General features: G+C 59.3%; 2 protein-coding genes across 3 annotated transcripts; one reads left to right on the top strand and one right to left on the bottom strand.

The window, feature by feature from the left end:
* Positions 1–66: 66 nt before the first annotated feature.
* OBSL1 (obscurin like cytoskeletal adaptor 1) lies at positions 67–19,539 on the top strand. 2 transcript variants are annotated; one of them, XM_021702852.2, is made up of 21 exons: positions 67–1,090; positions 3,293–3,562; positions 3,647–3,898; positions 4,031–4,333; positions 4,500–4,796; positions 5,811–6,083; positions 7,253–7,525; positions 8,157–8,429; positions 11,357–11,629; positions 12,299–12,574; positions 12,650–12,937; positions 13,125–13,400; positions 13,992–14,261; positions 14,408–14,680; positions 15,673–15,939; positions 16,692–16,804; positions 17,266–17,422; positions 17,584–17,745; positions 18,074–18,178; positions 18,485–18,754; positions 19,454–19,539. In XM_021702852.2, the coding sequence occupies exons 1-21, from the start codon at positions 67–69 to the stop codon at positions 19,459–19,461; spliced, it is 5,703 nt and encodes a 1,900-aa protein (XP_021558527.2). In that variant the 3' UTR covers positions 19,462–19,539. The 2 variants fall into 2 exon arrangements, with proteins under 2 accessions (XP_021558527.2, XP_021558526.1); XM_021702851.1 differs by lacking the exons at positions 11,357–11,629; positions 12,299–12,574; positions 12,650–12,937; ... (8 more) ...; positions 18,485–18,754; positions 19,454–19,539 and adding an exon at positions 8,851–9,150.
* A 955-nt stretch (positions 19,540–20,494) lies between these two features.
* On the bottom strand, positions 20,495–25,267 carry TMEM198 (transmembrane protein 198). The gene is made up of 4 exons (XM_021702853.1): positions 25,102–25,267; positions 22,278–22,853; positions 21,018–21,220; positions 20,495–20,632 (listed from the first exon to the last, which is right to left on the bottom strand). Exons 1-4 carry the CDS (start codon positions 25,265–25,267, stop codon positions 20,495–20,497), a joined length of 1,083 nt encoding a protein of 360 aa, XP_021558528.1.
* Positions 25,268–25,294: the final 27 nt, after the last annotated feature.

Raw genomic sequence — 25,294 nt, 5'->3', positions numbered from 1 at the left:
GGGCCTCCGCGCGCCCGCCGCCCGCCCTTCCCCCCGCACCGCTGCGGGCCGGCGGCAACCGCCACGATGAAGGCGGGCTCCGGGGATCAGGGGAGCCCCCCGTGCTTCCTGCGCTTCCCGCGGCCCGTGCGGGTGGTAAGTGGCGCCGAGGCCGAGCTCAAGTGCGTGGTCCTGGGGGAGCCGCCGCCCACTGTCGTGTGGGAGAAGGGCGGCCAGCAGCTGGCGGCCTCGGAGCGCGTGAGCTTCCCCGCGGACGGCGCCGAGCACGGCCTGCTGCTGAGCGGCGCGCTGCCCACCGACGCGGGGGTCTACGTGTGCCGCGCCCGCAACGCGGCCGGGGAGGCCTACGCGGCGGCCGCCGTCACCGTGCTGGAGCCGCCGGCCCCCGAGCCCGAGCCCCAGCCCGCCGAGCGCCCGCTGCCGCCTCCCGGGGCCGGGGAGGGCGCCCCGGTGTTCCTGGAGGGGCCCCGGTCCCAGTGGGTGCTGCGGGGGGCGCAGGTGGTGCTGACGTGCCAGGTGGGGGGCCTCCCCGCGCCCGCGCTCTACTGGGAGAAGGACGGGATGGCCCTGGACGAAGTGTGGGACAGCGGCCACTTCACGCTCGAGCCTGGCCGCGCCGAGGGCGGCCAGGGCGTGAGCCTAGCGCTGCGCATCCTGGCGGCGCGGCTGCCCGACTCGGGCGTCTACGTGTGTCACGCCCGCAACGCGCACGGCCACGCGCAGGCCGGCGCGCTGCTGCAGGTGCACCAGCCCCCCGAAAACCCGCTCGAGGACCCCGACGAGGCCCCCGACGAGGCCCCCAAGCCCGTGGTGGAGCCGCTCAAGTGCGCGCCCAAGACTTTCTGGGTGAACGAGGGCAAGCACGCCAAGTTCCGCTGCTACGTGATGGGCAAGCCCGAGCCCGAGATCGAATGGCACTGGGAGGGCCGCCCGCTGCTCTCCGACCGCCGCCGCCTCATGTACCGCGACCGCGACGGCGGCTTCGTGCTCAAGGTGCTCTACTGCCAGGCCAAGGACCGCGGGCTCTACGTGTGCGCAGCGCGCAACTCGGCGGGCCAGACGCTCAGTGCCGTGCAGCTGCACGTCAAAGGTACTGCGGCGCCCCCGGGACTCCCCGGGCCCTGGGGAGGGGCCTCCAGCGCTGCCCCGGAGACGGTGGGGGAGAGGGGAGGCGGACTAATCACATACCTTTTCCTGCCCGCCTCCCACCCCCCAGGGATTCGGATTTAGTAGGTCTCCAGGGTACCCAGGAACTGCTTAGCAAACCCCCTAAGTGATTCTGAGGCCGAGGGTGGAAAATGACTCTTTGATAAGCGGCTTTAAGGAGTGACTGATGGACCAACCAAGAGGGAGCGCTTCTAGTCCTGTGGATTTCAGCCTCTTTGTTTTACTCTCCTCTCCCTCAATGGAAATCCCATGTGGGGCCCCAACATAGAAGACTGGTATAAGGAACATTTTATGGGTGTACATTTCTAGGTTCAGATTTATACCATGCACTTATAAAGCCCATCAGTGAGAACCAGGGTGCTATTTTATTGAATATACACATTTTAAGACGAGGCTGCATTCATAACTGGGTCTCATCTGTGAGCCCTGTGGGAAAGTCTGGGGCTGCAGGCGACACATTGAGAAACTCCTGATTCACACCAAAGGTAGGCTTGAGGAAGGAAACATGCCCTGTTTCGAAAATGCTCTCCAGGTTTGAAAGAAGAAGAAGGTGAACGAGAGGAAATTTCTATTTCAAAGTTGAGTCATCAACAGTATCTCATAAATGCTTACAGTGCTCATAAACAGAAAATTCAGAAGGGGGATAAAAAAAACCACCCCAAACTCCCACTGGAAGGTAAAGCTCTCCATAATCAGAGTTCATCACAACTCGAGGGATTATACCTTCTTTAGTTATTACCCACCTTGTTCCCTCAGAGGAAGAAAAGTTGGCAAATCTCCAGAGCCCTGCCTGGTGCTCAGTCAGGCGTGTGGGCCTGTGCTGAGGTCTGGTGTGGCCAAACCCGCAGGGCCTCGCTAACTAACACCATCAGGAAACAGAAGCCCAGTGGGAAGGCAGAACTTCCCGCAGCTGCGGGACAAACATGCTACTCCAGCAGCCTCATAACCCACCGCTCCTTTCCGTCATCGTGCTTTCTTATAAAATGCAGTTTTGAAAATGACTAAAGTACTTTTTTATATATATATTTTAATCGTACTTTTTAAAATCATTTTACTTATGTATGTATTTTCACCAGGATAATTGTATTGTACCCTTTGATCCTCATCTCCTATCCCCCTTCCCCCCCCCCCCCCCCCGGTAACCCGGCAGTTTGCTCTCTATAGTTAAGAGTCTGTTTCTTGGTTTGCGCCCCTCCTCTTTTTTTCCCCCTTTGCTCGTTTATTTTGTTTCTTAAATTCCACGTACGAGTGAGATCATATAGGATTTGTCTTTCTCTGACTGACTTACTTCACTCAGCATTCTATTCTCTAGCTCCATCCATGTGAAAACGACTAAAGTACTTTAAAAATGAAATTCGACTCAGACCCTTGCAGAATTTGTGTAAGGGCCCTCAGGGGCCCCAGGGAACAGCTTGAAAATCACTGATGTAATCCAAGCCCTTCCATCCCTTTCCCCACTTTAAAGTCAGGAAACTTGAGCGGCTGACTCTAGATTTGAGATCATGACTCCAGTCATGATCTCAAGGTCCTGGGATCGAGCCCCACATCCCGCATCAGGCTCTGTGCTCAGCGGGGAGTCTGCATCAGGATTCTCTCTCTCTCTCTAAAATAAATAAATATTTTTATGGGGCGCCTGTGTGGCTCAGTTGGTTAAGCGACTGCCTTCAGCTCAGGTCATGATCCTGGAGTCCCAGGATCGAGTCCCGCATCAGGCTCCCTGCTCAGCGGGGAGTCTGCTTCTCCCTCTGATCCTCTTCCCTCTCATGCTCTCTGTCTCCCATTCTTTCTCTCTCAAATAAATAAATAAAAATTTAAAAAATAAAATAAAATAAATAAATATTTTTTAATAAGTATTTTTTAAAAATAATAAAGTCAGGAAACCGAGGCCCAGGATCACTAAAATGGCCTTGGTCAAGGTGATGTGGTTGATGAGTGTCAGGGTCAGATGAGAATTTAGGCCATCTGACTTCCCTTCCGGTGGTTTTTCTGTGATTCCAGAATACCTACAGGCCCAGGGAGAAAAATGGCAGGAGCTACTGTGGGTTTAGGCAGTTGATGATGCAAGGAGTCCTTCCCCTGGCCGGGCCCCCTCCAGAGCCTTCTCCTGTCTTTCCCCTCTGCACAGAGCCCCGCCTCCGCTTCACCAGGCCCCTGCAGGACGTGGAAGGCCGGGAGCACGGGATTGCCGTGCTGGAGTGTAAAGTGCCCAACTCTCGCATTCCCACGGCCTGGTTCCGCGAGGACCAGAGGCTCCTGCCGTGCCGCAAGTACGAGCAGATCGAGGAGGGCACTGTCCGGCGCCTCATCATCCACAGGCTGAAGGCAGATGATGACGGCGTCTACCTGTGCGAGATGCGGGGCCGAGTGCGCACCGTGGCCAACGTGACAGTCAAAGGTGGGCTGGCCAGTGGGAGGATGCCCGGGCTGAGGCACGCAGGTGCCCAGACCCCAGGCTGAACGATTCCCGTGCGTATTTCAGGGCCCATCCTGAAGCGGCTGCCCCGGAAGCTGGACGTCCTAGAGGGAGAGAATGCGGTGCTGCTGGTGGAGACACAAGAAGCTGGGGTCGAGGGGCGCTGGAGCCGTGACGGGGAGGACCTGCCGGCCACCTGCCAGAGCAGCTCTGGCCACATGCACGCCCTGGTCCTTCCAGGGGTCACCCGAGAAGATGCTGGCGAGGTCACTTTTAGCCTGGGCAACTCCCGTACCACCACTCTGCTCAGAGTCAAATGTGAGGGCATGAGAGCCCGTGGGCAGGAGGGCAACTAGATGCCAGAGCCTGGGCTGGCGAGGTGGACTCAAGGTGGGAGGGCTGCAGGGAGCCTGGAGCAGGGCTGGAATGCACACCCTGCCTTTATCCCAGGTGTCAAGCACAGCCCCCCAGGACCCCCCGTGTTGGCAGAGATGTTCAAGGGCCATAAGAACACAGTCCTGCTGACCTGGAAGCCCCCTGAGCCAGCCCCTGAGACCCCCTTCATCTACCGGCTGGAGCGGCAGGAGGTGGGCTCCGAAGACTGGATCCAGTGCTTCAGCATCGAGAAAGCCGGAGCCGTGGAGGTCCCAGGAGACTGTGTGCCCTCCGAGGGTGACTACCGCTTCCGCGTCTGCACGGTCAGCGAACACGGCCGCAGCCCCCATGTTGTGTTCCACGGGTCCGCTCACCTCGGTGAGTCAGCGCTGTCGGCCCTGGCCTGTCGGCAGCCGTACCCCAATCAGGCCCTCCCCATCCTCTCTCCTCCCTCCCCCAGCCTTTGGTCTGTACCTTCTGCCTGCACACCCTTGCCCTCTGCCGCCCCTCTGGTTCTGATGGCCACACTCCGTCCCCATCGCAGTGCCCACAGCTCGCCTGGTGGCTGGTCTGGAGGACGTCCAGGTATACGACGGGGAAGATGCAGTCTTCTCCCTGGATCTTTCCACCATCATCCAGGGCACCTGGTTCCTTAATGGGGAAGAACTCAAGAGTCACGAGCCAGAGGGCCAGGTGGAGCCCGGGGCCCTGCGCTACCGGATCGAGCAGAAAGGTCTGCAGCACAGACTCCTCCTGCGAGCCGTCAAGCACCAGCACAGCGGGGCCCTGGTTGGCTTCAGCTGCCCCGGTGTGCAGGACTCAGCCGCCCTCACCATCCAAGGTCGGTGCTCGTGGGGACCAGGGTGGACAGATAGATAGGGTCAAGACACAGAAGTCCTTAGTGGGCCCAGACGGAGGGCTCAGTGGTCCAGAAGGCCCATTTCAACCTACGTGCAATGTAGAGGGGACTCCGTAGTATCTTCATCAGCTTCATAGCCACATTCTCTGGAGCTCTTTGTGGTTGACGGAATTCTGTCACATTTGTTATCTCCAAGACACAGACCCTGGTCCCTAGTCCCTGACTGCATCCTGTAATCGATAACATTATCAAAGCAACTTCCTATGTGCTGAGCACAACCCTAATCGTCTCAAGTACATTGTATTCATTAACACAGTTCTCTTAACAGCCCTGTAAGGTAGGCTCTTCTCTTACCCCATTCTACAGATGGGGCAGCTGAGTCACAGCGAGGTTAAGTGACTTGCCCAGAATCACCAAGCTAATGAGTGGTAGTGCTGGGTGATGCAGCGAGGCAGTCTGGCTCCAGACTCACCCTGTGCCACCTGTGGACAGTTCTTGGTGGGCATCTGAAAGTGCAGGGACATGTGGCTCTTGCCATCTCACCACTGCCAGAGTTTGTAAGGCCCATCGAGGAATTCCTCGGTGCCCAAGGACAGGGCCCGGAGGTCGTCAGCTGCCGGCATCCTAGGGGAGGGCAGAATAAGAACCAGCAACCAGAGTAGCGTTTCCACAATGCAAACTGGGATCCCTGACATCAGGGTCGCCTGGAGGGCTGGTTGATAAGACAGATTCCCTGGCCCTTGCATGCGTGTGTGGGGCCTAAGAGCCTGCATTTTCAGCAGATTCCCTAGGAATTCTGTACCCTAAAGGCGTTGCACTTGAGAGTTGGTGTGTAAGCTGCAGATGATTTATTTTTAAATCCCCACCACTGCATTGACAGTGACAGCAGTTGTGTGGCCTGACGGAGGCACCCCCCCCCCCGCAGCAGGGAGGGGTGCTGACCCCAGGCAGAGCGTGATGAGAGTGCTGCCTGTGCCCACGCCTCTCCCCGCACAGAGAGCCCCGTGCACATCCTGAGCCCCGAGGACAAGGTGTCCTTGACCTTCACGACCTCGGAGCGGGTGGTGCTGACCTGTGAGCTCTCCCGGGTGGACTTCCCAGCGTGCTGGTACAAGGATGGGCAGGAGGTAGAGGAGAGCGAGTCCCTGGTGGTGAAGATGGACGGGCGCAAACACCGCCTGATCCTGCCGGCCGCCGAGGTCCAGGACAGCGGCGAGTTTGAGTGCAGGACGGAGGGGGTCTCCGCCTTCTTCAGTGTCACTGTCCGAGGTCAGCAACTGTGGTGGTCTGGGCTTCTGCAGCTGAGGCTGACTCTAGGGGCCACGTGAGCCCCATCCCGTGGTCTGCCTACTTGGGGGGGTGTCCCTTCCGGGGAGAGCCTAGCGGGCCAGGGGACATGTATTCGAATTATTCTGTACTTGCTTCTAAGTCCTCCCTCCACCAACGCTGTCCAGCACACTTGCCCTCCACACACCCTGCTCTGGGTAGGGGGTGGGGAAACAAAACTCAGTTAAGGGAAGGAGAGACGGGGGCGAACATTTATTGGGTACCTACCATGAGCCAAACGTTACACTAAATGCTTCACATATATACCATTTCGTGTAAAACTTCACAACTGGGTGAGAAGGAATAGATCTCCAGTTCCCAGAGGAAGAAACTGAGGCTCAGAGAGGTTATGGGACTTACCCATTGTCACACTGCCAGCAAACACCCTAGCTGGGTTCACACCTGCCTCAGGTGGCCCGGGTCAAAGGGACGCTTTAAGTGCAGTGGTCCAGTGGTTCTCAAGCCAGTCCATGTTCTGGCTGCTTCAGAACCACCCTGGAAGCTTGTTATAAATGCATATGCCCAGGCCCCCCAGACCTCTAGCGCCAGCTGTCCAGGGTAGAGCCTAGGGATCCACTCTGGGAGGGCAGCTTGGGAACCCCTGATTCAGCTCATCTTCCCGCTTTGAGTGGAAATCCTGTTTCAACCCCATCGCCAGGAGGTCGTCCAGCTGCTGCCTACATGCCCCCAGTGATGGGGAACTTACTATCTGTAGAGAGCAGCTGTCTCACGGTGGCACTGCTAAGTCGTTCCCGCCCCCTGCCCATCCTGGGGCCAGTGCTCCGGGGGCTCCCTTGTAAAGCCAGCAGCAGGCATGGCCCCGATGGCGCCCATGATGGTGACCTCCCCTCAGCCGAGACCAAGGCTGTGCCTCCCCCAACCGTGTCCCCACCAAGCCACCTCTGACCCTCTGGGGAATCAACTCAGGGAGCCCCCCAGTGCCACAGGATCTGCATTACCTCAGCCGCCACGCACTCAGTAGCCCACGTTCTTGCTCCAGACACCCTGCACAGCGTAGCCTCAACCCTCCCAGGGTCCCTCGGGGAGGAAGCGGTCTCCTGTGTGTGTGTTGGGGGGGCTGTCTGTGTGACCCGGTCTCTGCTCCCCAACAGACCCCCCGGTGCATATCCTGGACCCCCAGGAGCACGTGTTCGTGCACGCCATAACCTCAGAGTGTGTCATGCTAGCCTGTGAGGTGGACCGAGAGGACGCACCCGTGCGCTGGTACAAAGACGGGCAGGAGGTGGAGGAGAGTGACTTCGTGGTCCTGGAGAAGGAAGGGCCCCACCACCGCCTGGTGCTGCCTGCCGCCCAGCCCCCAGACGGGGGCGAGTTTCAGTGCGTCGCCGGAGATGAGCGCGCCTACTTCACGGTCACCATCACAGGTGGGGGGCCAGGCAGGCCCGTGGGACGCCGCCTGGGCAGCTGTCACGCTCTCACCCCCCAGGCCCTGCTCCCCTCTCCCTGGCTGATCCCAAGTCCCTCCTTGGTCTGCATCCTGAGGTTCAGTCACCCACAGAAAATGTGTTGTCATTAACACTGGCCAGGGTGCACGATGCCCAGGGAAACTCTGCTGTCTCCGTTCTCCAGCGAAGGGGAGCGTTAGGAATGGCAGCTGTATGGCGGGGTGGGGTCCAGGGCAGGTGGGCCCCTGCACTAGAGGGCTCAGAAGCTCTCAAGAGCCTAAGGGAGGCCCTGGCTCCATCTGGGCACCCAACCCTCCTCTCCCTGGTCCCACCCTTCACACTGTCCCTGTCCCAACCCGAGAATGTAGCACGTTTCTCTAGCAGAGGCTGCCACCGTCGTCCCCACTGTGCCCCCATGCCTCTGATGTGCTTTGGTGACCGTGGTCGTGTCTCCAGCTGGGCGTGGCTGTCCGAGGAACTGTGAGACCTAACCTGAGGGAAGGCTCTCTCCTTCGACACATGGCCCACTCGCCAGGAGGAGGGAACAGGCACGGATGAGGGAGGGCAGCAGGGCCCGTGGGTCCCAGCCACGACTGTCCCCATCCTCCAGACGTCTCCTCGTGGATCGTGTACCCCAGCGGCAAGGTGTACGTGGCAGCCGTGCGCCTGGAGCGCGTGGTGCTGACCTGTGAGCTGTGCCGGCCCTGGGCCGAGGTGCGCTGGACCAAGGACGGCGAGGAGGTAGTGGAGAGTCCCGCGCTGCTCCTGCAGAAGGAGGACACGGTCCGCCGCCTGGTGTTGCCCGCTGTCCAGCTCGAGGACTCCGGCGAGTACTTGTGCGAGATCGACGACGAGTCGGCCTCGTTCACCGTCACTGTCACAGGTGTGGGCTCACCCCAGCTGCCCCGGGTCACCGGCAGACTGTCCTGAGCCCTTGGGGGAGCTGGCCACGGACTCCCTAGTTAGCTCACCGGGGAGGAGGGAGGTAGGGCCGCGGGGCCTGTACCAAGGCTCCCTGCCCGAAAGACCTCGGGGTGGGGGGGATGGGGGGGGCCCTGTTCAGCCCCTGTTCGGGTGATAAGTCTCCTCCCCGGCACTGGCGCCAGGAAGAGCTGTGCTCCAACGGCTTGTTGGCCGAGCACTTCCTGCGTGCCGGCCGCCGGGTCCGGGGCTGCGGACGCACGCGGGCTCCGTTCTCCCAGAGCCGCCAGTCTAGCTGGGGAGGCCGCTGGTAACCAGGGGTCGCAAACGGGCAGTCCGTAGGGCCCCATGCAGCCCACAGATGTGTTTTGTTTGGCCTGCAGAGTCTTACCAAAGTCAGGACAGTTCAAATAACAATCCGGAGTTATGCGTCCTCTTGAAAAAGCCGAAGACCCGGCGGCTCTGGTCCCGCTTCCCCCCATGGCGACGAACAGCTGGTGCTGAGTAGCAGCTACCCCCATATTGCGGGGCCCGCATTCCTCGGTCGTTACCTCCCTGCCGTGCCTCTTTGCCTCTCCCCAGACTGCTTCCGCCACTGACCTTACCTACCTGGCCCCTGTGAGCGTTGGAGTTTGCGACCCCTGTGTTAAACCAATAAACACGCAAATAAATGTACAGTGGACACCTCGTGACAAGTGCCGTGAAGGACGAGAGCAGAGGGCTCAAGAGAGGAGAACAGGAGAGTCAGGGAGGGCTTCGGAGAAAGTCACCATTGCACCGTATGAGCCAGCCCTGGGTTGGGTCTGGACCCCCCAGCGGCAAGCAGACAGACGTGCTCGCTTCTCTCCGGGAGTGCACAGCCTGGCAGGAAAGCCAGGCACATTAGAGGGTCTTAGAATGTGGATTGTCCGGTGTTGTGATAGGGTGCGGCGAGAGCTCAAGGCCGCGTGGCAGCTGGCCTTGTGCACAGGCGGGAAGTGCCTTCAAACTGGATACTTGAGGCAGGGGCTGAGTTAGCTAAGCAGGGTCAGGTGTGGACTGAAGGGAGGGGGGAGACTGTTCAAAATTGGAAAAGCACAGAACGACTGTGGAAGTGATGGGGGTTCATTCAGTGCTGGAAACTTAGGGGCTGCAGCCCATGATGCCAATCCCAGTGGGGGGGGGGGCCTTGGTGGGGGAGGGGTGTTGCAGGGCCTAGGCAGCTCTGGCGGGCACAGAAGAATCCTGCTGGCTTCACTGGAGTGCCCGTCCTGCACCTGGCACCGTCTTGTTGCCCTGTCCCCTGCCCTGGCCCAGGAGTGATGCCTCAGTCCAGGCTGAGCTACTTAGCGCCCCCCCCCCCACACACACACACACACTCCCTGCATTCCGGATAGTGCAGCCTGGCGCACACAAGCCACAAAGCCAAAGAGGCCTTTCTGCACACGTTCTGTCCTGTAGTGAGAACCTTCAAGCTCCGGCCAGACATAATGGCAGATACACACATTTCAGCCCACACTTGGCCTCCCCACAAAACACCAGATTCTTCACAGGGAAGTTGACACAAGAACCACCTCGGCTTTGGGCCACGGAGAATCAAGTCTGATGCCAAGCTGAGGTCCCACAGCTGTGCAGACCCCCCAGCCCCATCACTGCACCCTGTCTTCACCCGACTGCCCCCATCACCTCCCCCCCCCACCTCAGGCAGCCACTCCTCTGCAATTTGCCAGCCTTACGGGGGCCCCAGAGAACCAGCCCGTATCCTCTAGACTCTTAGAACAAGCTGTTAGGGAGGTGGGTGGTGGAGGCAGAGGACTTCAGTGTGTGCTGGTGAGCACGTCAGCCCATGCGCGCCTCGGCAAACAGTGGGACCGGGAAGCTAGCAGTTCCTAAGCCTCGCCACTAGGGGGCTGAATGTTAAAGGAGCTCTAAAAGTGTCCTGGAACCTAGAAGATTCTGAGAGACGTGCAGGGTGCATGGGAGCACAGGCAGGCTCGGACTCAGTGCACCAGTCACTTCCAGTGTTGACACACTCCTTTTCTGTGGGGGAGCGACCGGTTTGGAGCAGTTGGAAATGAACTCCCAGAATCAGTGTTTAGCATCCCTGGGGAATTCTCAGACAGGTGTTGGCAAGTCTTATGCACAGATGCAAAAATCATTACTGAGTTCCGCCCGCCTTGGCTTGCAATCCCTACCACTGCTCGCAGAGTCTGAGCCTCCCTTTCACAGATGGTTGTTCTCCCCACCCTTCCCCCCTACCCCCGCCCCAGAACAGGTGTAGCCAGCTGTGACCTTAAAGAGGTTGGGTAATCACTCTGTGCCTCAGGTTCTTTCTTCGTCTGGAAAACAGGGATAAAACCATACCTACCTCTTCGGATCGCTGTGAGGGTTCAATGTGTAAAGTGCTTAGGGCTGTTCTGGAACGTTAGGAAATAGTGAGTATTTGCTATTACAGATCCAAGATCTCTTACTCATAATTCTGATCTAAAAAAAAAACAGTTAAAATCAAAAGTCTCTTTGCAAGTTGGATATTCAAAGTCATTTAGTAAAATCTGAGTTTAACTGCTGTGGAACGATTTCTACTCTTTAATTATCCTGCTTAGAGTGAGTATATCTCTAGGTTACAACGCAGAAATGTTAGTGAGGTTGATGGGGCGGGAGGAGGTGCCCCAGAGGGGGCTGGGAGGAGCAGGTGTGTGATCTCTGATAAATGCACCATTTCTGGGATCTGAAGCATTCTGGATTCTCTCACACCTCCGGCGCCAGGGATTTCAGAGAGCAGGCCCTGGACCTCTTACTCCTTGTTGTGATTATCCTTATCACTCTTATTACTGTGAACGACAGGAACTTCTTACTGCCAGGGAGGCCGACGGTGAGTTTGTGACAGCCTGTGATCACCCCACTCTGCAGAGCCCCCAGTGCGCATCATATATCCCCGGGATGAGGTGACCTTGATCGCCGTGAGCTTGGAGTGCGTGGTGCTGATGTGCGAGCTGTCCCGGGAGGACGCCCCTGTGCGCTGGTACAAAGACGGGCTGGAGGTGGAGGAGAGCGAGGCCCTGGTGCTGGCGAGCGATGGGCCGCACCGCCGCCTGGTGCTGCCTGCCGCCCAGCCCGAGCAGGGGGGCGAGTTCGTGTGTGACGCCGTAGATGACTCAGCCTTCTTCACTGTCACCATCACAGGTGGGCAGTTCTCTGGGCACCCTGGGGAGCTAGAGAGGCAGGGGGCTAAGGGACAGACACCCAACCTTCTCACTTCCTGCATCTTAGGCCCGCCCCACCTGCCCCCTTAGGAGCTTTCATTCAGTCATCAGATATTTATTGAGCAACTACTCTGCGCTTAGCGCTGTTCTGAATGCTGACAGAGTGGCAAGCCAATAAGAGCAAACCTCCAATTCTCCACTAGAATTCGATTTCGTGGAGCTCGACTTCTAGTGAGGATGGACAGACAACCAGTAGGTGATGATAAGTACATCAGAGGGAAAGCAGGGAAGAGGGGTATGGAGTGGGGGCGACTTAGGGAGGGGCGTGCGTTGGGGCCAGCTAGGTCTGCGTCTACCTCTTTCTGCCCCTGGGACCTTGGACAAATCACTTTCCTCTAAAGAGGCCTCAAGTCCTCACCCGTAAAGTGAAGCCAACATCACTGCCCTCCTAGGGAGCGTCAGGAGTGACCGTGCCAAGAGCTTCAGTACGCTTAGTGTGGCACCTGGCGCACAGTAGGTGCGCATGGACGGTAGCCACCCCGGTCCCAAGAGCTGCGCTGGGAAGAGAGAGGGCTGAGAAGCCAGGGGGTGAGTCAGGTAGAGGCCTGCCTGCTGAGCCTGAGCACCGCTCCCTCCGTCTGTCCGCCAGCCCCGCCAGAGAGGATTGTGCACCCGGCAGCCCGCTCCCTGGACCTGCAGTTCGGGGCCCCGGGGCGCGTGGAGCTGCGCTGCGAGGTGGCCCCTGCCGGGTCCCGGGTGCGCTGGTACAAGGATGGGCTGGAGGTGGAGGCATCGGACACGCTGCAGCTGGGAGCCGAGGGGTCTGCTCGCACCCTCACCCTGCCCCACGCCCAGCCCGAGGACGCCGGGGAGTATGTGTGTGAGACGTGTGACGAAGCTGTCACCTTCAATGTCAGCCTGGCTGGTGGGTGCTTCCTGCCAGCCTGGGTGCGGGGGGTGGCTAGTAAGCCCGAGCCGACATGCTCCTCTTTCTGTCCAGAGCCCCCAGTCCGGTTCCTTGCCCCAGAGGCAGCCCCTGCCCCACTCTGTGTGGCCCCCGGGGAGCCGGTGGTGCTGAGCTGTGAACTGTCCCGGGCTCGTGCCCTGGTCTTCTGGAGGCACAACGGGAGCCCGGTGCAGGAGGGCGAGGGCCTGGAGCTCCATGCCGAGGGCCCCCGCCGCATCCTCTGCATCCGGGCTGCAGAGCTGGCCCACGCAGGCCTCTACACCTGCCAGTCCGCGACAGCCCCGGGGGCCCCCAGCCTCAGCTTCACCGTGCGAGTGGCTGGTAAGTATGGCCTGGGCAGAAGGCCTGAGAGAGCCGCACCCCCAAACCAGTATGAGTCTCCCCACTCCGCTTCTCTAGCGTGCCTCGTCCACCCCTCACCCACGTCTCTCGGCATCTTGCTTCCCACTGCCCCCCTCGTAGCCCTCAGGCCTCTCCCTCCCAGTGACACCCTGCTCTGACCCCACAGAGCCCCCCGTGCAGGTGGTGGCCCCCGAGGCAGCCCAGACGAGGGTTCGCAGCACCCCAGGCAGGGACCTGGAGCTGGTGGTGCACCTTTCCAGGCCGGGGGGCCCTGTGCGCTGGTACAAGGACGGGGAGCGACTGGCGAGCCAGGGGCGGGTGCAGCTGGAGCAGGCCGGGGCGAGGCAGGTGCTGCGGGTGCGGGGGGCACGGAGTGGGGACGCTGGGGAGTACCTGTGCGACACGCCCCAGGACAGCCGCATCTTCCTCGTCAGCGTGGAAGGTAACAGTGCATCCCTCACACCCTGTGGGCCCTGGCACCCCAAAGACCACACCTCTGCACTGTCCCAGGACCCCCTCAGCCCCCGATCCCCTCCTTGCTACCTCTGGCTCCAACCAATGCGTGCACAGCTATTACTGAGACGAGGGTTCAGGCCTCCTTCTTTCAGGAACCATCTCTATAGAAGGAGGCCTAGCCCAGTGGTTAAAAGCAGGGGCTCTGGAGTCAGCCCACCCCGGGTCCAATCTGGGTTCTGCTTGCCAGGAGGGTGTGACCCTGGCAAGTTGCTCCACCTCTCTGAGCCCCGGCTCTGAAGTGGGGGGATGGTGCTTGTCTTATAGGGCTGTGGTGACAGTTAAATAAGATAGGGTCCATGATAAATGATCTGTTAGGGAGTCAGAGGCAGACCAGGATTGAGAGGTGGCAGCTAGGAGGGGCAGGGAGCTGGCATCTTGTCCTTTGGGACACCCCCCTATGGTCCTCAGGAAAGATCTTCACAATAACTGGGAGATGTACCCCCAGGAGAGGATGAAAAAGAGGGAAAGGGAAAGACACAGCCCACCTCACTGCCCGACCCCCCCCACACACACCCAGAACCACCACTGGCAAAGCTGGTCTCAGAGCTGACACCACTCACCGTCCACGAGGGGGATGATGCCACGTTCCGGTGTGAAGTCTCCCCACCAGACGCCGAGGTCACCTGGCTACGCAACGGGGCCGTTGTCATTCCGGGACCCCAGCTAGAGCTAGGCCAGAGTGGTTCGAGCCGCACGCTGACCGTCCGAGGCTGCCAGCTTGACGACGCGGGGACCGTGACTGCGCGAGCAGGGGGCACGGCCACGAGCGCCCGGCTCCACGTTCGAGGTCTGGTTCTGATGGGGATGAAGTGGTCTTGGCTCCTGTCCCTGTCCGCCCAACCCTGGCCCTGGCACACCTGTCCGTCTGCCCCAGGATCATCGGCCAGGGAGCAGGGTGTCAGGCTCCATGACCCCCTCCCCCTTCCTCCCCAGAAACGGAGCTGCTTTTCCTGCGGCGCCTGCAGGACATGCGGGCCGAGGAAGGGCAGGACGTGTGCCTGGAAGTGGAGACGGGCCGAGTGGGTGCAGCGGGGGCCGTGCGCTGGATGCGAGGTGGGGAGCCCTTACCCCGTGACTCTCGCATGTCCATGGCCCAGGATGGCCACGTCTACCGCCTCTTCATCCACGGCGTCGTGCTGGCCGACCAGGGCACCTACGGCTGTGAGAGCCACCACGATCGCACCCTGGCCAGGCTCAGCGTGAGGCGTGAGTGTCCTGTCCTCTCCTAATGCATTGCCCACCCCCTGGCGCAGCCTTTCCTGGCTGTCCCAGGGCCCCTCAGACCCCCACCAAAGTGCCCCTCACCACTGAGGCAAGTCAGCCCTGCCTGGCCTCCAGAAGTGTGACCTGAAGCAGCCTTCCCAAAGCAAAACTTGCCTTTTCTAGTGTTTTCTATGTACCCTAGAAGTCCGTGTGGATTTTGCATTCCATTTCACATGTCCAAGTTGGCTTTGCTGTAAACATAAATATTATACTCCGGAAAGACCTGCCGTGTTTATCCCTTGCTCACATGCCCCAGGATACACGGGCCCATTTGGCAAAGAGCAACCCCACCCCACAAGCCGGAGCTTTCTATCATCTGTGAGACCTCATGCAAATTACTTAACCTTTCTGAGCGAAGTCTTCTTAAGAATGGGGCTGATCCCTACTTCAAGGGTCTTTGGGAATGGAGATAACATGAAAAATGCCCAACAGAGCTTGGTGAATGATTGCTGTTGCTGATATGTATTCTCTTCTAATTTACTTCATTCATTTAATCACAATAAACCCACATCTCAGTGCTATTCACCTTGTACAATTGGGAAAACTAAGGCCCAGAGAGGTCAAGCAGTTTGCGAAAGGTCACACAGCACACAAACTATGTGGCAGAGCTGGGGTCCAATCCCAGCGTATCTGACTTCAATTTCTGTGCTCCTTCCGGTGTCACAGCATCCCTCCTCACCCAGACTCCTCAACCCTCTAACCACAGCCCATCCCCTTCATGTGTGCCCTCCCCTAACAGCAATAAGCCCCTCCCCCCCGAGTTGGCCTGCTGTGCTCCTTTCTCCCTGTACCCTGGTTCTGGGCTTCTTTCCATAGGAGCTCAGGTTGGGTGTTAGGGGTGGTACAGGCAGGGCCGAGGGGGTGTGTGAGCCCTCAAAATCCTTGCCCAGAGCTGGAGCCCTCATTCTCCCTCTCCCCCCGTCTTCCCCGATCAGCGAAGCAGCTAAGGGTGCTACGGCCTCTGGAGGATGTGACCATCATTGAGGGGGGCAGTGCCACCTTCCAGCTGGAGCTGTCCCAGGAGGGTGTGACCGGGGAGTGGGCCCGGGGTGGAGTGCGGCTGCAGCCGGGGCCCAAGTGCCACCTGCATGCCGAGAGCCGCACTCAGTGCCTGGTACTCAGCGGCCTGGGCCTGGCCGACTCGGGCTGCATCTCCTTCACTGTGGATTCCCTGCGCTGTGCAGCCAGACTCACCGTGAGAGGTGCGGATTCTGGGCCCGCTGCCTACCTACTGACTGCCCTGAGTGTGACTCTGCTGACCCCCTTTACTGCTTGAGTGTGGCTCCTCTGACCCATCTGATCATCCAGCATGACCCCAGTGGCCCTCCGGTCCCTGCAAACCACTGGCCGTGCGGCCACGAATGGGTCTCTGCCAGTGTGGTCCCTTTTGTCTGCCTGCCTGACTGTGGCCCCACCGACCGCTCTGAGCGTGACCCCACTGATCATACCAGCCTGCCGTGACCCCCACTGCCTGCCTCAGTGGGCCCCTCTGGCCCCTCCAGTCCCAGTGATCCACTAACTGCCTAAGGGTGACCCCACTAGCAGCTCTGCTTGAGTGTCCCCCATTTGTCCAGCCCACCGTGTTCCCTGCTGACCATACCACCCATTGGCCTCTGAACCCATCATGTCTCCCACTGGCCAGTGTCACCTGTCCATTCCAGCCAAGTGTGGTCCCCACTGACCATGCTGGCCTCTGGGTGACTCCACTGGCATCTCTGCTTTGGCCGCCCCCCCAGGCCCCTGTAGCCCCAGCATGTCCCCCACTGACACCCCCAGCTGGCCACTCCTGTCCCATTGACTCCCATGGCCCTGTCGTGTCCTCCACTGACCAGCATCCCACTTGGATCACTTGTCCCAGCACATCCCCCCCTCACTAGTGGCCTCTCCTGATCATCCTAAATGTGTCCACCACTGATCCCTGTACTCAAGTGTGTCTTCCTTCTCCCACTGGCAGAGGCCCCAGTGACCATTGTGCGGGGGCCACAGGACCTAGAGGTGACTGAGGGAGACACAGCTACATTGGAGTGCGAGCTTTCCCAGGCTTTGGCTGATGTCACCTGGGAGAAGGTCAGAGCCCAGCCTACCTTGGCGGCATAAGGACAGTAATAATAATGCCCCAAAAGGAAACAACTAATATTCACTGAAGGGATGTGCCTGGCACTGTGCTCAGATTTACATTTACTTAACACTTAACCCTCTAATCCTTACAAGAGCCCTATGAGGTAGGTTTTGCTATCTCAGTGTTATCGCTAAGGAGCCTGAGGCTCAGTGGGGTGAAGCATTGCCCAGGGGCAGACAAAAGGGGTAGAGCCCTAATGTCTCCAAGGGAGACACCTTCCCAACGAGGCTCCTGGCTCCTGGCGAGGCCCGGAAGGCTTGGGACAGCCAGATCCCGGCTTGAGAGCCAGGAAAGCGTAAACGCGCCTCGAAACCGCTTGACATCAACAGAGGGCGCCGCCGCCTCCCCGGGCCGCGGCTGCCTGTGTCCAGCCGAGTGCACCCTGACCCTCTGTAACTCTCGCCCCTAGGACGGGCGCCCGCTCACCCCCAGCCCTCGGCTCAGGCTCCAGGCCCTCGGCACGCGTCGCCTTCTCCAGCTGCGGCGCTGCGGCCCCTTGGACGCCGGGACCTACAGCTGTGCAGTGGGGACGGCTCGCGCCGGGCCCGTCCGCCTGGTCGTGCGCGGTGGGTTCGGGGGCGCTGCCGGGGCTGGGCACTGCTGTGGGCGCGGGGGCTGCGGACCCGACTGGCCCGGGACGGGCTCCGGTGCCTCCAGAGAGAGGGGCGGGGCGGGGGCGTGGTCGGGTCCCGCCCCGCCCCACCTCACGCCTCCCGCTCCGCCCCAGAGCGCAACGTGTCTGTACTCTCCGAGCTCCGGTCGGTTCGCGCCCGCGAAGGTGACAGCGCCACGTTCGAGTGCACCGTGTCGGAGGTCGAGACCACGGGGAGCTGGGAGCTCGGAGGCCGTCCGCTGAGACCTGGAGGCCACGTCCGCATCCGACAGGACGGTCTGGCCGACTTTCCTCCCACTCTGGTCCCTTGCTTCCCCGCGCCTGGCTCAGACAGACCCCGCCCTACTAGGATAAGCCCCGCCTCCATCTCGATGGGCCCCGCCCCATAGCCCAACGAGCAGTCTCCCGGTCTTTGCCGGGTCCCCAGCTCTGAGCCCTCGGTCCTAGACCGCTCCTCTTTCCCTTCGGCATCCCAATTCCGCCCAGCCCAGCGCACATTTGCCGCGTCCAAACCGACCCGGGGACCTACTCCAGCCCACCCTCCTCCCTGAACCTTCCCCAGTGGCGGCTCCTGCCTCGCTTAGCGCCTCCCTCACCTCCCCAGGGAAGAAACATATTCTGGTGCTGAGCGAGCTGCGCCCGGAGGACGCCGGTGAGGTCCGCTTCCAGGCGGGACCTGCCCAGTCCGTGGCTCAGCTGGAGGTAGAGGGTAAGCAACTGGGGAGGGACGGCAGGGAGTGGGCATCATCTCCCCCGGGGACTGGCAGGCTGGCCGCTGGTCCTGGAAACGCTGCCTCCCCACCTCCCTTCCTCGAGGGACTCTTCTTCTGGGGAGGGTCACAGAAGGCAGTGCGTTTCCTGGGGAGGAGACTTTGGGATAGGGGTACAGAGGAACGGGCTCGTACCATAGAGATCTGAGACCAGGAGTGGAGGCTGCAAGGGGAGGGAAGATGCGTCTCTCCTCCTGGGGGCCCTGCGTGTCCCTGTTAACTTAAGCCCTCGTCCTCACCCCCAGCACTGCCTCTCCAGATGTGCCGCCGCCCCCCTCGAGAAAAGACGGTTCTCGTCGGCCGCAGGGCGGTGCTGGAGGTGACTGTGTCCCGCTCGGGGGGCCACGTGTGCTGGTTGCGGGAGGGGGTCGAGCTGTGCCCGGGAGACAAGTATGAGCTGCGCAGCCACGGCCCCACCCACAGCCTGGTCATCCATGACGTGCGACCTGAGGACCAGGGCACTTACAGCTGCCAGGCCGGCCAGGACAGCGCCCACACACGGTTGCTGGTAGAGGGTGAGTGAAGCTGACTGGGCAGAGGTCAGAGGGACAGGCTGGCTGACCAGGAAGGAGGGGTTGTCTGGGAGCTGGGGGGCTGAGACACACCTACCAGAGGTTTTCCAGGACTTGGGATGGCCAGTTGGTTCTGGGGTGCATTGGAGCTGGGGAGTGGGGGAGGGGCTGAGGAGAGGAGGGAGCCCTGTGTTCTCCACAGGAACCATTTGCTTCAGGTCAGCTGTTCCCACCTTTCTATGCCCTTTCCTGGTCAGGCTTCTCACTCCCTCCTGCCTCTGGACCACATCTGTCTCTCTTGAATGCCCCATTTGTACCCTAATTCCTCTCCTTCCCACCTACTGGTCCCTTGGTCTGTGCCCCCACCTGCCTCTCATCCCGCTTCTGCTCTCTGCCCAGCTGGCTTCTGCCCATCCCAGTGAGCTCCACATCGGTCTGAGCAGAGGGCTCCTGAGCTAGTCCCATTTCCTTCCTCTTCCACATACAGATGCCCCACCCTCCTGCATTTCATGCCTTGCCCCACCCCTAACTGGGGGCTGATCCGTTTTCCTGCCCCCGCAGACATCCCAGACAGAGGCCCGGAAAGGGTAGGGCAGAGGGTGAGGACCCAGCTCTTCCTGTGTGGGTGCCCGGGCTCTGCCAGGGGAGAGGACGGTGGTACCCACTCTCTCCCCAGCCCCACGCCGAGTCATTCCTCTGCAGGTAGCTAGGAGGACCGAACCAGGCCAGGCAGGTGCCCTCGGACAGCTTGGAAGGCGTGTGCCCGTACCCTGGGCAGGGGTGGGCGGGGGGGGGCACAGGGGAACCAGAGGTGTTGGGAGACAATAAAGTGGTACAGTCCTTTTCCCTGGCTCTCTGTGTGATGTAGGAGGGCGGAAGTTGCCTGGGGCCCCTGTGCAGTAAGTGACACAGGACACCAAAGGCTGCAGCGCTTCCAGTATGGCCCCTGAAAGTGCCAGCCACTGAAGACCACCACCACACCTGGCAGAAGCCACACAGTTTGGCACATTTATAAAATATGTAAAACAGGGTGGGGTGAAGGGAGACAGAAGCATGAGGTGTCCAGGGTGGCATGACAGACACCAGACATGCACCGTGCATTGAAGCCCCCTCCCCCAGCCCCTCTCCCTCCCCCAGCCCAGAGCAGCACCCCCGACCCCCCTCCCCTGCCACTGCCCTCAGGCCAGTGGCTTTGCAGAGGACAGGGGACCAGGGTGAGGGGTGCTGCCGTTTGCCCCATGGACAAGGACAAGAAGCCTTAGATGAGTCTGGTTGAGAGGTGGAGCCATGGGGAAGGAAGGCAGACCTCCTCCACTTCGACATGCAGGAGAGTGGCCTGTGGGACTCCAGCGGTGGGAGAGGAGGGGCGGGGCCAACCTTAGACAAGCCCTACCAATCAGAAATCTAAGGCAAGGGTCCCAGTGTCCCCTCCAAGCCCACCCTTCCATACACACACACACACACACAGGCAACACACTCACAACCCTGAGCACACCCCAATGGGGCTCACACCCCGCATCCCTCAGAAGCCCCTCTGGAGCTTGGGAGGAGGCTTTCCCCTTAGGCCAGGGCTAGCCTGAGACAGGTTCTCCCTCCCAGTAGCCAGGTCAGCCCTCTTCAGCGTGGGGAGAGGGACAGCCAAAGGCCACAAGGCCAGGCGGGCTGGGTGGTGGTCCAGCAGGCCTCCCCAAGCTGGCAGAGCTGGTGACCGAAGAGTCTAGGTGGGCAGGAGCAGCAGGACTGCTATACCCGCACGGGGGGCCCTGAGCAGGCTGTCAGCGGCCCCCGAGACCCATACTCATAGTCCGCATCTGTGGGCGAGGCCATGAAGGAGCTCAGTGAGCTCCCTGTCTGCCGATCCCGGAAGCTCTGGATGTAGCTCTGTGGGAGAGTAAAGACAGGTGTCAGAGAGGTACTGCAGACCCTGCCCAGAAGGCCACCTCAGGCAGACATCCTGTCCCTGCAGCCCACAGCCTGAGACTCAGCCCAGACTGCCTTAGGCCCGGGACCTCACCACACCCGGAGTCCACAGCCCTGAGACCCTACCCCCTACCATACCTCATTAATATTCATACTCAGGACACCTTTCCCCCAATCCTAGACCTGGACCCCTCAGGCTCATTGGGCAGGGGTCACAATAGGTAGACAAATGCTAGGCCTTCTAGATAGTGTGATCAGCCCCTTGGGAAGGCCCAGTCCTGCTGGGACAGAATGTGCCGCATTCCCTTCTTCCCCGTTCGGGGCTAGAGAGGCTCAGGGTGCTCACCGGGGAGAGGACATCTCCATTGAAACGTTTGATGGGCACCGGCCTGCGCCGATAAGCCGGGTCAGGGGGCCCAGGTCTTGGAGGAGCCCGGGGGCCTCTGGGGGGTGCCCGAGGGGGTCTCTTCTTCCTCCGCTTCTCCTTGCGCTCCTCCTGCTGCCGAATCCGCATCAGCTGCACGCGTCGCCGCTGCCGGCTGATGACCACTGTGAGGGGATGGGCAGAGAAGGGTCTCACAGGCCCTCGTGCCTTGTCTCCCCCAAGCCTCCCCGATCCTCCCTACCCGAGGGCTCCAGGCTTCCAGATTCCCTTCATCTGTGACCTCCCACTCCCCCTTCCTTTCCTGGTCTCCCACCTCCCAGATGGGACTTCTTGCAGTTGTTTTTTTCTTCCGACGGTCATATGGAAGATTCCTAGACTTCTAAGTACTCCCTCTCCAGCTGTTAATCCCTTTTCCCATCCTGAGCCCCAGGTGACTCACCTAAACCAGACGTCATCCTCTCTCAACCAGATAACTACTGTCTCCTTCTCACTGGTCTGCCTTTCTACACTTGCCCTCCCCGATGTTTTCTACCAGCAGCGAGTGAGCATCCCAAACCCTAAATGAGATTATATGCCCCCTGCTTTAAACCTGCAGGAGCATCACATTGCCTTTCTGGTAAAATCCAGCGTCCTCATCATGGCCCACAGGGCCCGCACAAATGGCATGCCTGCACCCACCACACTCCAGCCCACTTGCTCAGCAAGCCATGCTCTTTCTTTCTGGGGACCTGCCCTTGCCGTTCCCTCTTCTCTAGCTCCTTGCATGTGGCCTCTTATCTTTCAGCACTCTACTTAAATGTCACCTCTTCCAAGGGGCCTTCCCTGACCACCCTATCTATAATAGCCTCTGTAAGTCACTTGTTCACGTTGCCCTGATTATCTCTTTCATATGACTCCAGAGCTGGAATAATCTAGTGTTTGCATTCTGTTGTCTGTCTCCCTCCACCTGAATGTAATCCCATGAGGGCAGGCACCTTTTCTCTTGGATCCCCTGTGCCTGAAATGGGCTTGCCACAGACCCCACACAGCCCTATACCTTATTGCAGAATGAAGGGTGGGGCTGAGGTCCTGCCTGGCCAGACCCTGAGCAGGTCAGCTCTCCAACCCTATTTGGCCGCTGGTGTGCACAGCTTCTTCCCCCACACCCCATTCCGTCCTTCCCCCCCACCCATCCCCAGCCGCTCATTTCTCTCTCGCCCACCCTGGCCTGTGCCCTCTCACCTTCCGTGTGGGAGTCCCCCTCGGCCGTCACCCGCCACTGCACCAGAACGCCCATCAGGCTGAGCAGGGGCCAAAGTGCCAGCAGGGCCCAGCTCCGCCAGCAGAGGGGAGGTACTGGGGCGGCGCGCAGGCGCTCCACCGCATAGCGCCCCAGCAGCAGCAGCTCGGCAAAGTAGTCGGCGGCCGTGGCAATGAGCGCAGCACCGGTCACGGCGGTGGCCAGGGTGGTGAGTGGTCGGGGCCAGCGCAGCGTGAGCAGGGCACAGAGTAGGCCGCCCCCCAGCAGCAGCCCTAGCGGGCCCCACACGGAGCCCGGCTGGTAGTAGGGCGCGGAGCCCAGCAGGGCGGCAGCAGCGAGCAGCAGACCGAGCAGCAGCCCAACCAGGAAGAGGCCCACGCTGCGCACCAGCATGGCCACCAGCCCGCAGAGCAGCCCAATGCCCAGTGCGATGCCCGCACTTGCCCCCGCACTCAGCTGCGTCTCCAGCACCCGCTCTCGGTAGCACAGCAGGAAGATGACCACCGAGCCAAACAGCAACCCAGTGAGGAAGAGCACTGCCTTGAAGCAGCGGTAACCTGGAGGGGAACAAGGGCTAGTGAGGGGCCAAAATGAGGTCACCGGGCTCCAGGCAGGAGATTGGAGGTTTCATGGATATGGAATCACAGGGGAACCAGGAGCAGGACACTAAGATCAGAGACTTGGGGGGTCACTGGGGTCCTGAGGGTATCAGTGATGGGACCACTGAGGTCAAGGCAGGTCAGAGAGATAGGTCACTGGGAGTCACTGGGAAAACAGAGAGATAGAGTGATTGAGATGAGCATTGGGTCTTGGAGGGTCAGAGGAGTCAGATAAATCATTGGAGTCAAGAGTCAATCAGTGATAGGGTCATTAGGATCTTTGGAATCATAGAGGTCAGAGAGATTGGTCACTGGAGTCACAAGGGATCAGCAATTAGAATCATCGTGGCCTTGGGAGGGACTGTTCAGAGACATGAGGGATTCAGAAGTCAGAAAGAACTTGAGAGATGAGGGTCACACAGGTTCAGAAAGATGAGGTCTTTGAGGGGTCACAGGGCTTCAGAGATACGACATTATTAGAAAACGACAAAGAGAATGGAGAAGCAGGGTTATTGGGGAAGGATTCCAGAAGATGAGGTCATTGCAAGTAGGGGAATTGACAGACATGGAATCATTGAGAGTATTAAAGGGTTTCTGAGAGGGGGTAATATTGAGGCCAGAGAAATGGGAGATCATGGTGGGGGAAGGGCACACAATGGCATCATAGGGATCAAAGTGTTAGGAGTAATAGAGGGAGACAGAGGGATGGGAGGTAATGAGATAACAAGGTGGTTGGGGATCACTAGGGTCATAGGTGTCAAAGAGGATTTTAAGGGGAAACAGTGCTCATGGAGTTTAGGCAAAATGGAAGTTATACCCATTAAGAGTACCTGGAATGGTGAGGAACTTGTAGATATGAACAGTTGGGTACATGGAAGTCAGAGATGGAGGTCAAGGGGTCAGGGAGCTCCAAAGAGAAAGTTCACAAAGAGGAGATGGAGTTTTAGGACTGAGGGGAGGCATCAGAGTCCAGGAGGTTCTGGGGTTAGAAAGAGGAGTAGGGCATACACAAGTGCTCAGAGTCCAAGAGCCTGGGAATGAGGGCATCCAAAGAGGGTAGGGTGGCAGGAAAGCCCAGAAGAGGGAATGTCAGGTTGCACTGAGCAACTGCAGAGGGAATGGGTATGGGTAGTGGAGGGCATGAGGTGACAGACTCCTTGGAGACCCAGAATGTGTCCTGAACACTTAGAAGGGCACTTCCTCTTGCTCATTCTGCAGTTGTGCAGCCTCGAGTTTGTGGGTGGAAGGGGAGGGACCATCTGGCTCCCATCCGTGCCTACTACACAACCATTCTAGGGGGAGGTATAGAGGCTGCAGAGCACTCGTCTCATGACACCTCTGCCCAGCCTGGAATCCAGACCTCCGTGCCTCCTTTGTGCTTCTTCCAGTTGCCTATAATGCTCCCCCTGGAGGCCCCCAGCCCATCGAGCTTGCTCCCCTCTCTGAAATCCTGTAGCTCTTGCTATAGTCATTGAGCACTTACTCCACTAGCCCATCTGGCACCTTTGTGCAAATTAGAAAAAGTCGTGCCTTCCTCTAGGCAAAGCAGCCCATGCCAAGGCCTAGAGTTTGGCAAGTGGAGCATGGGCTGGATTTCAGCCCCCAGTTACCTATTCAACTGAACTCCCTTGTACAGTGCCCATCCTGTACAACTGTTCACGGCAGCCCTGATTACTAGAGCCTGCCTTGTAGGCTATCTCCATGTATGTGACTACCATCTAGCCCACCCTAACATGTATTACAGGGGTGAATGTTCCAGAAGTCTCTCCCCTACTGGACAATATGCCCTGTGGTAAAGGACTATGTTCGATCACCCTGCTAAATATTTTCTGTGACCCAAACACATCTTCACCACAATAGCTATTATTTACTGAGTGTCTACTATTTTCACAACAACCCTATGTGAGACAAATATCATTGTCCCCACTGTTCAGATGAGAAAACTGAGGCTCAGACAGGTTAATGTGCTCAGGTATCACAATTAGTAAGGTACAGAGCCAGTTTCAAATCCAAGCATGCCTAATTAAAAAACCTGTGTTTTCTAGGATCTAGAGTCTAGATGATCCATGAACATGTGTGGGATGAAAGAAAGAGATAGCTATTCATGGTGGTGGTGGTGATGTTCTAGAGAAGATTTGGGGTGCCTAGAGAAATAATTAGGGGAAACAGTGGGGTGCCCAGATGAGGGATGAGATAGGGGTCTCACCGAAGAAGCAGTAGACGACTCCAAACAGACAGCACATGATGCAGACGAGGGCCGGCAGTGCCTGGTACCTGCGCTCCAGGGGCTGCTCACAGGGTGCACCCCAGAAGGCATCATCTGGCTCGGGGGGCAGCAGCTGGAACCGCAGTGTCGCCACAGTGCCTGGCATAGTGCTGGGAATGGAAGGGAGTCACCC

This window comes from Neomonachus schauinslandi, chromosome 3 (assembly GCF_002201575.2).
Source record: "Neomonachus schauinslandi chromosome 3, ASM220157v2, whole genome shotgun sequence".
Taxonomy (NCBI): domain Eukaryota; kingdom Metazoa; phylum Chordata; class Mammalia; order Carnivora; family Phocidae; genus Neomonachus; species Neomonachus schauinslandi.
This window is presented reverse-complemented; position numbering and strand designations above follow the sequence as displayed.